General features: G+C 41.0%; 1 protein-coding gene across 1 annotated transcript; it reads right to left on the reverse strand.

Annotated features, from left to right (window-relative positions):
• Positions 1-2,112: 2,112 nt before the first annotated feature.
• LOC146167877 (uncharacterized) lies at positions 2,113-6,200 on the reverse strand. The gene is made up of 3 exons (XM_083389268.1): positions 6,154-6,200; positions 4,628-4,943; positions 2,113-4,129 (listed from the first exon to the last, which is right to left on the reverse strand). The coding sequence occupies exons 2-3, from the start codon at positions 4,937-4,939 to the stop codon at positions 2,504-2,506; spliced, it is 1,938 nt and encodes a 645-aa protein (XP_083245394.1). The 5' UTR covers positions 4,940-4,943; positions 6,154-6,200; the 3' UTR covers positions 2,113-2,503.
• Positions 6,201-12,758: the final 6,558 nt, after the last annotated feature.

A 12,758-nucleotide genomic window follows, 5' to 3' on the forward strand; every position in this document is an offset into this window, starting at 1 on the left:
GGCGTGAAAGGCTGACATTTTATATTTTAGCAATGTCATTAACACTTGCAAGAACGGTAATTTAAAATAAATGCCGGTATTGTATACCAAAAAACAATCGCTCTCGCTACGCTCGCCAGGTGCACCCGGACTTTAAAAGGTTAGCAAACACTAAACTACATTAAAACCATTAAAGTTATTGCGATTCTTCAGAGTAGTTTCATTACACTTTTTATTAGTTGTATGGATGGCGACGTGTGGACTTGAAATTTAAACCAAAGAAATGCTTTTTTTCGCGCTTTGCTCCAACAATAACTGCCTCCCTAAATGTAATCAAACACGTCTTTAGGTGCGAAAAAATCCGAGGCCCGCCTGATTCAGACATGTTCTAACATTTTAATAACACCATTCTTAGTTAACATTTTGTGCGGCCCGCAGAAACCTTTCTGAGTTTGTTTTTGGCCCGCGACTAGAAAAAGGTTGCCAACCCCTGCTCTACACAATAATGTTTTAAATGATATTCAATGAAAACTATTGCTTTTGTAGATCAGGGTCGCCGAATTTGCGTCGGTCGCTAGATTGAGGACAAGACAGAAGCCACTAGGCTAGTAGTTGATTGCAGACCATAGTTATTATTGCTTTTAAAAAGTGGTAATGTAAATCCAAGTTCTTCTCACGGGCAACAAAAAAACACTGTTAGGGCAAAACTTGAACTTAAAATTGATACAGACCTCCATAAAGACGCGGGCTTTATATGCTGTAGTTGATTGAACCTTTAACAAAAATGCTTAACATTACAGACTTGTGGTTATTAAGCGGGAGGTGGCACCCCTTTGTGGGGCTCCAATCAATCCCTAGGCGAGCTCTGCTACAATAGTCATTGTTTTATAATGTAAAAGTTACTAAAAGGAAAGGTTTACGATTTTACAACTTGCTTCTTATTGGGCTACTATAACTTTTGTCATTTTTGTGTTTTGTCTATTTTTGATTTTATTTATTCATTTCTACGGCCACCTGGGCTATGTCAAGTCACAATCAAGTTGCTAGTTCTAGTTTCTAGCTTGTACTACAGATATTAGAGACCTATTAGGTTGTGCACAGGGGGTCGCACCAGGACAGCCACAAAAAGCTAATTTTGATCAATAGCAATGCCACAATGCAAAACAGTTTTGCTTAAGGTATTATATTTAATATTTCTCGTAAAATAGTGATTATGATTATTGCAGCAATATATTTAATTTACATCGGTGGCACAACGCGAGTAACCTTTACTAGTTAGAATTAAAAATACTCCTGGTTAACCTGGGTAACGCCGGATATTTCTTGTAATAAAATATAATATAAAAACACATACGCAGAATGAACAATGCTTGTATAACAATACCTTCAGTACATTTTTATTTTGGGCATTTTTTTAATTGGGCACTTTTTCGTCCAAACATCGCTCGGACAAAACTAATTTGGGCACTTTTCGTCCGTACGTAGCTCAGATAAACTAATTTCGGCACTTTTTCGAAATTTTAATGACGTAAAAATGGGGTACTTAAGGTATTATATTCAATAATCCTTGTAAAATAGTGATTATTATGTGTGTTCAGGAGACGACTGGAAATCGAAATTTAGTAAAAGAACAACTTCAATGTTTTTTGGCTTGCGCACTTTTGTGAAAAAAGAAATGCGCAAGTGCCCAAAAAACAAAAAAAACTGATTGCGGTATCATACAAGTGTATAAATTGTTCAGCTCGTGGGCCATTATGTTGAGCAAAGTGCAAATGTTTTTTTTTGTATGACCACTTTTAAATTACAAGTTTTGCCAATTAAAATCAAACAAACACAATTTTTCGATTAAACCTTAACTTTAGCGCATAAGTTTGCTCGAAAACAACATATTTTTTTATAAAAAACTTGTTTTATAAAACCACGCTACGACCAAACTCCGTGATGTATTTTGTTGGTGTTTTAGTCCTTTCCAAACAGTCATATTAGATCCGACTATGCATATGGTGATGGACAATTAAACCTCGTTTAAAAAGTATAGTGGCTAAGAAGTATTTTAAATCTTACTGATGTGTAACGGTGATTGGCAAGAACAAATCGATTTGTCTATGATACTCTTTTAATATCTGAGGGTGCGCAAAGCAAAGGGCAATAACAAAAGAGGTTCAGAGAAAACAAATATTTAGAAGCAATGTTTTGGAGTCTAGTCAAACTAGACACAAAGTGTAAAAAAATACGTCTAATATTTTTCATCCTCGTCAAAGCAACTTTTTCCAAACTTAACGTTTTTTATACAAAAAATTGATCATGTGTTGAAGGGTAGTTAGAGCATTGCGAGTAACGTAACCAACACACAACTTTTGCGAAGGCAAAAATAAAATAAAATTTCTGTAACAATTTCCATGTGTTACCTTAGGGCTACGTTAAACTTGAAGTATATAATAGAGTCATGAAATATTTACAGTCATTGTTGGAAAAACTACTTTTAAACGAGACAAACAGAGTATTCGCACAACACCAAGTTGTTTCAGATTTCCTCTGTGAATCTAGCGTCAATGTTGATATGTGTATCGTGCATGCTGCTCATAGGTCGTTCTTTAGGTCGCCATGACCTCTCGATCTGTGACCGTCGCATGTTGCTGTTCGTGTGATCCCCGAGTCGATGAGTGAATGCCTCTTGCGGTCGCAAATGCCGTCCTATAATGGGGCTGTTACTCGATGAAGCCGCGCGATGTTCAAGTCGTGACTGAGTGCTGTATGACGTGACGTGGTTTCCACCCGACAAAACTCGTTGATCTTTTGTCTTGGACGATCGCGCGATTCCACGTAAAGCGCCTCTTCGAAAGGAATCAGAAAGCAGATAAAGCATGAAAAACTGGGCAATGCCGACTAACACAAATATCAGAAGAAAGCACACGGCCAAGTTTAGAGTCATGAAAGAGGCAACCCGGTAAGTAGGCGTCAGGACAAAGGTCAGTTGCTGATGAAGAAACAACATACCGTCCAATAGCTCTTGGTGTCCAGTGTACACATCAACGGCGAGAATAACATAAACCGGCAGCATCAGCAGGTAAATCACCGAAAACGTGATGACGGTCGACTTGGTTTCATTAAGCTCACCGAAAAAAGATGCGGCGCTATCTTGTGGTACTGCCAATGCAGTGGTTGCAAGGTCATCCACTTTCACAGCCGATGCTGAAGAGTCACAACGCTTTAACGAAGAAAACTTAAGCCAATCAGGAGGCAGGGGAGCGATAGTACTGTGTCGCGTGTGTTGCTGCTGGCCTTCGTGTTGCAGCTGGATGCTGTCGGTGATAACGCCACAGAGATCGTTCTCCTGGCAATTAGCTGCCACCTGGTCGGCGTGCTCCTGTTTATGTGAGTAGCCTGCTTCTTGGCGCCTAAGGGAGACTCTTTTCGAAAGGCTTTTGACGTTTTCGTGTCGCTTCATCGAAATTCGATCTGACCTCAGGCCTTTCTTACTGGGTCTGCTGTGCAAGGAGAAAAACAACAACGCCTGTGCTTCAGTGTAGCTGTCCAATTGTTTCGCTTGGAAGCTGACTTTTAACCACGCAATGACAACTAGTATTAAGCAGATAATAAGAACGCCTGCCGGCACGTACAAAAATGCAAGGTAAATTATAGCCATTTTTCGAACTTGGCTTCCCGAAGTTGCAACAAACACCGACAGGGAATTGGAAATTTCAGGAAGAACATCGGCTGGAAATAGAAATCGAGGTTCACTGAAGAGCAACGTCACCAGACCAAACGCGCAGCTCAGAACGAAAGCTCCAGACAAATATATAAGCGTCACGGCATGCCGACAACGTGGTTTCTTGGGAGGTTGCGGCGTTCGACTTAACTTTCGTTTGGACGAGAGTTCGCGAACAGGATTTGATACTCGCTTTAAATATTCCGACGGAATGATCTTTAACATTGTTCTGAGTCTTTCGCCGACCGCTCCCAACATCACGTACACATTAAAAGCGACAGCAAAATGAAATACACCACAGGCTATTTGTTTCGTAACTGTGATTGTACCGCTTTCGCCCATTGAAAGAATCTCGTATGATGAGACAGCAAGGACTGGGAGTAAGACGCATCCACTCACCAAACTTGAAATGGCAAACATTGCTCGAAAAACATTCTGCGTCTGCGAGATAAAAATAAAGCAGCTCGTCATGTTAATATTTTCATAATTTCTGCAGGCGACTACATCAACTAAGAAGTACAATATGACGCATTCCATGAATGGCAATTAATATGCGTTGAAGCTTTACATAAAGGATTTATGAACGACTTGAAACAGCATTTTCATATTGGTTTATACTAGATAAAGAATGACCAAAGAAAATACGAAATTATGGAAAAAAATAAAACAATGTAATTGACTCCTTTGTGTTTTGTGATTAACGATAACAATGATGATATAATTAGGACCGGCAACAAATAAGTTGGATCAAAGTTTTAACAAAACTGTTCAACTTACTTTATAAATATATATTTCTTTAAATACAATGGTATGTTATAATTTCGAAGGTGTTTGTTATCACTTGGGAGTAAAACCATAAATAATGTAATAACATATCATGCGTTGTGACAGCTTAGCTGTTTTCCTATCAATCGACGTGGCGTCACAGGTTTTACATACCCAGGCGGACAACTTGTACTGAGCCATTCTGTCAGTGGATGCCTGATCCTCCTTGGTCATTGGAGCAGCCACCTCAGCATAGCGGGTTGCGACGAAGGTTAGGACAGACACAATGCCGCTGAACGCGCAAAGCACGGCTGCAACTGCCAGGATGGCGTACGAGGCGTTCTTGCACGACGCTGGCAAGGATTCCCACAGCGAGAGCTGGCTCAAAGGTGTGACGGAGGCATCTTCGGTTAGTGAAAAGTTAAATGAGGTGCCCGCTGAACGTTCCGACCCGGCACAGAACGGTAACATGTAAACGGCCGCCATTACCCTATAGTACAAATGAAGAGTTATAAAATAAAAATCTTTCACTTAACTTAACAAGGAAATGTATGAACATAGCTGCTTTTTCATCTGGTTGACGTTGCGATTTTTTTTTCTAGAAGATTCATAACAGGCATATGGCCAACACTATAATTATTTTTCAAAACTGTAATTGTTAGCCTGTCGCTGTCTTTATTCAGAATTCACTAAGTAACTCGTTATTAAAAACAGTAATCCATGACAAAACTGTAATTAAATGACAAAACTGTAATATATGTCATTCAAACACCATAATGTGTTCTTCGCCACAAAATCATAGGCTAAACGCTGAATTAATTTCGCTATTATATTGTGTGAACGTCTTTTAAAAATAGAGCTCTCAATAAAGTGACTGAGGTAGAGGAAGGAACATTTGTTTAGCGGTAAACTCAACTTGTTTTGGGTAGGCATGCGAGACTTCCTCAAAAAGTATTTAGACTGGCGTTTTGGTAATGTAATATCTAATGTGTATCACTGTTTTTTTTAAGACGAGATAGCTCATATAAAACTGAGAAAAGAATAACGACTAAGTAAATTCCGTTTGTTTTATAATAAATTGCTCTTAGTTGCAAACAAAACACTTACTTATAACTACAGTAGGGCGATTAATTTTTGACCCAAAAAATCCTAAAAAACACGAGCTGTCGTCAAGTTAAGTTTCTCCAGGAAGACGTTAAAAAATCTCTGTAGCGTATTAATACCGTACTGTTACAATCAGTAAAAATTCTGTTACTGTGGTAGAACATAACAAGTAAATAACAATTAATATTCAACTGCAAAACAATTTGCTTACTTTTTGTGAAGATACCATTTTTGTGCTTACGTTTTGGGTATTACTCATCGCTATTACTAGTTCTTTTCTAAAACCATACTGGCTGTTATTAGGTTTTCTATTATTCTAAAATCCATTGAAATGCAATGTTGTATTACGTAATAAATAAAACTCTGACTTGAAAAACCTCAAACAGTTCAAATCTACTAAATGACTCGTAAACGAATATTGTTCTATGAGAGACAGAACAATATTCGCTGCGGCTAAGCCTTAAGTTAGCAGTTGTTGCATATCTGGTGTATAGTCTACAAAAAGTCATACCTTTCTTACTTTTGACTTTTCAATGACAACAAAATTGTGCGGAATAAACGTTTAAATAACCGAATTGAATCTTGTTTCGCTTTACCGTGAAGAGAAGTATCGACGATGGAACAAAAATTCGCCGTCTTGTATTCCGTGGAATTACTGAAACAGGCACTGACTCAGAATGACAAAATATTTCTCAAGGGTTCAAAATTGCTGCAATCGTTCCTAATTAGAGGCGACGTGCCCTATAACGATAAGATGGGCCCGGAATAGTTCAGAACGCTGTGGCTCAGTCGCTGATCTGGCACGTTTTGTTTGATCGCTGCATGCGCTCGTTCGGTCGCAAAACGAGAAACGCTGTTTCTGGACAGGATATGACGCCATTATTATGATCGTAAGGTTATTGCGGCCTGATTTGACTTGGTTTTTGACTAAAATCAAAATAATTACAAGAAAAAAAACAGTAATGCACTGTGTTCGTTACACGGTTTGGTAAACCAAATGCGTATATCGTAAGGTAAATCCCACATTGTGTCTTTCCCAGTGGAATGTCTTGTCTAGTATAAAACGTATAAGTTTTGTTAAGGCTTTTTCGTAACATACGTATTTATTCATCCGGTAAAAGTCTATCTAAACTATGATGGGCAATAGATTGCTTGGAGTTACTGCAACATGTTGTTACGTTACTGATGAAATCAGTACAATGCATCAGGATTTTTTAGCGCCAGCAGCATTATGACCAAACTCGAAGGAGGCTACAATAGGTTTTAAAGCTTCGAGAACACAAGAGACTTGAAGTTAGGCTCTATTGGTAAGCAAACGGTGCCTTTTATTGAACTTTCGACGCAAGCACACGCGAATTAGCAACACAAACGCGCACGCACACACAGTAAGTTGAACTTTTACATGCGATACTGACAAGAGAGCATTCGCTCGGCGGCCATGGCAGCAAGATAGCGGTAATCAGTAAAGAGCGAAGTGGGGCCATTTCCGTTCGGAGCAAACGGCCAGCCGTAACAGTTATTTAAGGCTTGCACGTTTTTTAAAGCGTAACCAGGGGGCAAGCTGGGCCACTGTGGCGCGAAAGAGGGCAAGTCCTTGCTAGCTGCTGCAGGTTCAGTTGGCACCTTGACTGTAGCTTTGATAGACAAGTTCAGAATCTGGTCAACGCCGTGCCGCAAGGGAGCCTTACTGCAACCACTTGTCGTGCTAAGGTCGAGAGGTTTACCCAGATCCGGACCTGGTTCAATTGCGCGACTGGGCATGACGTCAAAGGTTGGTGACGTCGTTTTGCCTGTCTTGCCAGCCGTAATATTGCGGTTGAGCGCCTCGGCCGCCAGAGCAAGAGTGGTTAGATTGCAGTGAACGAAATCATTCGTGTCTCTTGTCAAAACTGGACCGGTCTTGAAAGTCGATTTATCGCCGTCAGCTATCGGCGGAGGTGGCGGCGTCGAACTGGCTACATTCGGACAAGGTGTGTCGGCAGCTATGACGATGCCGTGCTTAACTAGCGCGTGCTTGCGCCGATTGGACTCGCGGCGAAACCGTCGCTTGCATCCGGGACAAGGGTGTATCGCCTTCCGTACTTTGCCCTGCGACGGCGACGGCGTCGAACGGCCTTGGGAAGGTTCGGCGATCGCGGGTAAGTGTTGTCCGGCCTTCTGAAACGACGCAGCTGCTTCAGAACTTTGCGTCGACGCCTGCGTAGGCGCTGGCGACATCCTGCGGCGTTTAAGTTCACTTTGGTTATTCATTGCAACAGGTTGTTGACTAGTAGGTTCTGCAAAAGAATCAACAACGTCGTCAGGTTGATAACGATAAAAATGGTTTTCAATAGGTTTACTCTGCATAAACAGTGTAGACATTTGCCACTATTCATTAACTATCAGCCAGTAATTCTACCAAAAAGACTTTAGTTGTAAAGCGCAACATTAAACCAGGAAAATAGGTTTACTGTTCTTTCAAATTTCTTCCTAAATAACGATAATATGCGTGCAACAAATCTATCTCAGGCAAAAGCAAGTTTTCACTGACAAATCTAAACTTTATAGACTAGACTAAGTCAACTAACGTCAAAAATAGGTCCAACGTTTTGATTCAATCGTTGTTTAAACTAACTTATCTCTAGCGACGAGCCATAACCATTTAAAACCCAGCAGTTAGGCAACGTGAACTCTATCGAGGGCTCAGCGATCCTCCTTCTGTTTCTGCTATTAAAAGCTTGTAATGAGTTATCAACCACGTGTCGACATCTCTTTTATACAAGTAGTGCAGCTCACGTGGAAAAAAGGGCATCGTAAAACAACAATCCAGCCGCTGGCAGCAGGCTCAATCGCAGTACAGGCGCAAATTCCTTTGTTCTGATTGGGCCGAAGTGCTACAAGCGCCTAGTAGCTTCGTGCCTGACCTCGCCGTTAGGTGCTAAGTGTGTCAACAAGAGACTCGCGCGCAACGTCAACGTCCGCGAGATAATCTGGCAGACACGGGGGAACAATGGCGGTCGGATGCGGTGCGAAAAGGAAGGAGGCTTTTCTTACGCAAGCCATGAAGCCAATTGGCGATGCATTGGCCATCAGCACGGCTTGACCTACATGCGAAGCAACTGTAACGATCGACGTTCGACGCCGTAACACAATTGCGACGCTTTCGTTTGGCTTCGCTGGCTTGGAAGTTATTGTTTATTTCACTGGAGAACCCTTTCGCGTGGAAAATTCGTTTGTATCTTCATAATAATGCTCGCGACGCGTAAAAGTTTCATGTCGGAGATTACATTGCCTTAACACTATATGTGTTTCGTGTAAAAATATGGAAATACCGACCTTTTGGTTTGTGCCAGCGTTTGTGCGAAGCAAGGTTGGCGGGGCAGCCGAAGCTCTTCCCACACTCGGAACATTCGTAACGTACGTTGACGATGCGCGGACACTGGTGCTGGGCCAGAAGCAGGGCGTTCTCGTGGTTTTTAGAACATAGCCTGCAGGTGAAAGCACCTGTTGAAGAAAGGAATCGGTTTACTTTTCAAAGTAAACACCTCGTGTTCGGATATTAGGTGAATAGGTACAAATATGTAGATAACTGTACTACCATAATGTTAATGCAATCGTGTTTACTCCAAGACAAGTTATTAATATCCATTTTAATTACAGGACGGGTAAAGATTACATCAACTGCCATCCAATTTTCAAAAAGATTAAAAACTGCTAGTTGAATAAATATCAGGGTTGATCAAGATTGAAATTAAATCAGCTTGGTTTGTTAAAAGCAGCTGTGTAAACACCACTTTCACGCGAGTTGTTTGCTAACTTTTGTCCAGGGTATAAATGGTAATTGCCGGTCGAGTAATTAGGGCATTAAGTTTTCCCATGATCCGATATTCTGTGTAACAGGATTAGTTGGTTTTAATTCGTGGGAAGAATTTGCTTTGAAGTGCAATTTGGCAAGAATTTTATCAGCAAGTAAGTTATAAAGTATGTTTATTGGTGTGCATTCCACTCTTTTAGTTAGACTGAATGTGTAAATCATTTTTGCGTAAAGTCCATCAATTAAGCGATTATGTTTAACGTTATAATCCTGTGTTATGTCTAAATCTAAATTTAGGGTGTGAGGCGATTACCTTCGAATCGAGTTCCTATTTTGTCGGAAGAGGATCTTTCACCCTTAAATGATTGCGCGTTGCCGTTTGATTGCTTCCTTTCGTCAAGAGCAGATCGTTCTCTGCTCGTCGGCTCAGGCAAAATCTTGATCCCTGTTTATGAAAAGCACATTACTCGACAAAAAACATAAACGCTGCCATTAGCATAAACAACTTGAGATAGTTGACAACGTGGTTCTAAACGTGTGGTAACTGTTATTTTGTTATACACAAGAGCTAAAATTGACTAAGAGTCGCAAGCGTTTTGCTGAGTGTTTTTAAATATGTATAAGGATTTACATTTTGTAGCTCCATACAATTTTTATTGAAAAAGATGTTTTCTTGTTCATTGATTATAATCTATTAAAGGTTTAACTTTTATATATGATTTATAAAAGGCGAGAAGAAACTTTTTTCAAACCATTTAGTTGTCATTGACTTTTCGATAAGATATCCCTCTTACTTTGGGCATTGAATATAATGTCAACAGTATGTTTGCATGTCAACAGTATATTTGCAAAGTTTTATAAAATACGAATATAATAAAAGCTTTAATAACAAATCATTTGTATCCAACCAGAAAATTGTACAGCATTGATATACAAAACTCGTTTAATGACTACCATTTACAATTCAATATACCACACCAAACTATTATTGCCATTGTTAACATTGCTAAAGAAGTAACAATTTAAGTTCTTTAAACAGTTAATTAGTTTAGGAGTGTGTAAATACCTAGAACAGGGGAAGACTGGACGTCGTCTTCCGCGCAGCTGCGTTTCAGCGACCTTCTCTTGTGCGTCGATTTCTGCTGTCGGTGGCATGACGGGACTGCTTTATCAACGCAAATGCTCGTAACCTTGTTGTCGCGAGACGAAGTTTGCTCCCGCGTAGTTCCGCCGCTTATTCTGTCCAATAGCTTTTGTTCATCCGAAGTCGAAGGTTTGCGCTTCGGTGCGGAAATGTCCACAGCAAGCTGCGAGTTCTCGCTGGCCAGCGATCGCGGGCTGTTGGTCGAATAGCCAGAGTCAGGTGAACCCACGTCGTTGATCTCGGTGTTGGCGTGCATATCGCGCGCCAATAAAATATCTGCGTTGACAACAAACTTTCTCGCAAGCGCGGCGGACATGAGACAAGCACAGCGCGCCGGATTCCGGAAAGGCCTTTATATAGAAACGAGCCGCCGGCGAAAAAATAAGGCGAAGGCGTGGCGCTAGAGCGCCGGCGATTCACGCACTTTCAGAAAGGGCCGCGCGCGTCACAAGCCAAACAGCGAAAACGTGGCACCTGAGCCCGGGCCAGCCGGATAGCAGCAGCAACAGCGCGCATGCGACAAAGTAGAAAAAATCCGGAGGCATGTCTCTATCTGGCGGCGTTTCGAGAACGGCTTCGTAATTGAGTTCCGTCACTTATTATCTGCGCGCCTGCCATCTGCTCGCCGTTCGCAGGCTTATCGGGCGCGACGCCCGACCATTTCGTCTGCGATTCAGACGAGCTTCGCGCGCTGATACTTCGTTGCTAAGTTCTAAATTGTTGTTCGACAAATACGGAAAGCCCTCCGCCGAACACTGCTTGTAAAATTTAAATATTCCACCATACACGTTTAGTTAAAGAGATGAAACAAAACAAAATCAACTCTGTTTCCGGTAAGTGGAACCACTGCTGATTGAAAGTGAAAGATTGCAGTTTGAGCGCAAACAAATATTTTATATTCTAATTTTATACATACTCGTGTCAAGAGCAAATAAAAATCAATACTGATTTTTGAGTGCGCGAAAAGCCATTTTAAATTATAGGCAACATTGGGCTAAAAGTCACTGCTACAAACACTTTGACGTGAATGCCCTTACAATAAACGCGGAGGTGGCAAACGGTGTATCGTTCATCCAAACATTGGGATGGCATATATGCGTGTATACCCCCACGTTAAAGTTTATATGACAAATGTTAAAAGATTGTATTGCAAAGAGGCGTTACAACTACGTTTTTTTTTAACGTATAATACAAAATTTAGTACCATAAGAAAAATTTACCCAACGCTGCGTGGCGGCCATCAAAAATGCAGATAGGTATTTTTGGGTTTGTATTGACTGTTTTAACAGCTACTTTATGATTCGATCAACACTGTGCTGCCGTGTTTTATAATATAAGCTTGCAAATGAATTAGTAAATATGCTAAACCTCGAAAGTTCTTAGTAATACCCCGTTGAAGGTTTTCCCTAAATCAGGTAAGTGTTTTGTGGCCGGAAAGTAGACAAACGAAATTCGCTAAAAGCGTGTAGTCCCAATTCACATTCGCCGACGTCCAGATAAATCTTAAACTATGTCAGTCAGGCAGGGAAACGCGCTTACGGGGGGCGACAACGCCCGTCGCATTACAGGTCCCGTATGCGTCGCGCTAGACAGCCTAGGGTCAAGGGCATGTGCATGGATGTCGCGGAAGACAGATGTTCCCCAATCCCTGTCGGCTCTCGTGCTTTGCACATCAGCTTCAAGCCGCGGGACAAAAAATAAATAGAAAGCCTGAGAGGCCAGTTGCGGAGCGCGTCCGTATATGCAGGCCTTCTGTTGTTCAATTTTCGATTGCGCATCTCTTTTAATGTGATTGAAGAAGTGCACCAGGATGATGACAGCCAGAGCGTATAGACGCCCGAATGCGAAAATAGGAATAAACTATCTAACAGCGATTTTAGCGGGATTGTTTTTTGGTTTCTCTATTTTAAAAGTGATTTTAGCATTCAGTTTAGGTTACAACTCTTAAGGTTTACGCGATCGCCAACTATACCATTACTATGTTTTGTATTTTTTATGACGCCTGTTAAAATGTATTAAATTGTATCACAAATTGCTTTTAACACTTTTCAAGTCACATCCTCGTTGTGTTGTGGGCTACTCAGTTTTTAACTTGTCTTTAAACTGTTTATTTGTTTTTCTCCGATAGGATTGGTGCGCAAGACTGTGATAAATTAATAAGATTCGCAGTTCTAGGAATTATTAATATTAAAAAAGTAGCTTCAGTTCATGCGAAGAGAACGAGCTCGAAAACCGTCTTTGTAGAGACAGGGAATGCGATTAAG

This window comes from Ascidiella aspersa, chromosome 1, assembly GCF_963924565.1.
Source record: "Ascidiella aspersa chromosome 1, kaAscAspe10.2, whole genome shotgun sequence".
Classification (NCBI taxonomy): Eukaryota; Metazoa; Chordata; class Ascidiacea; order Phlebobranchia; family Ascidiidae; genus Ascidiella; species Ascidiella aspersa.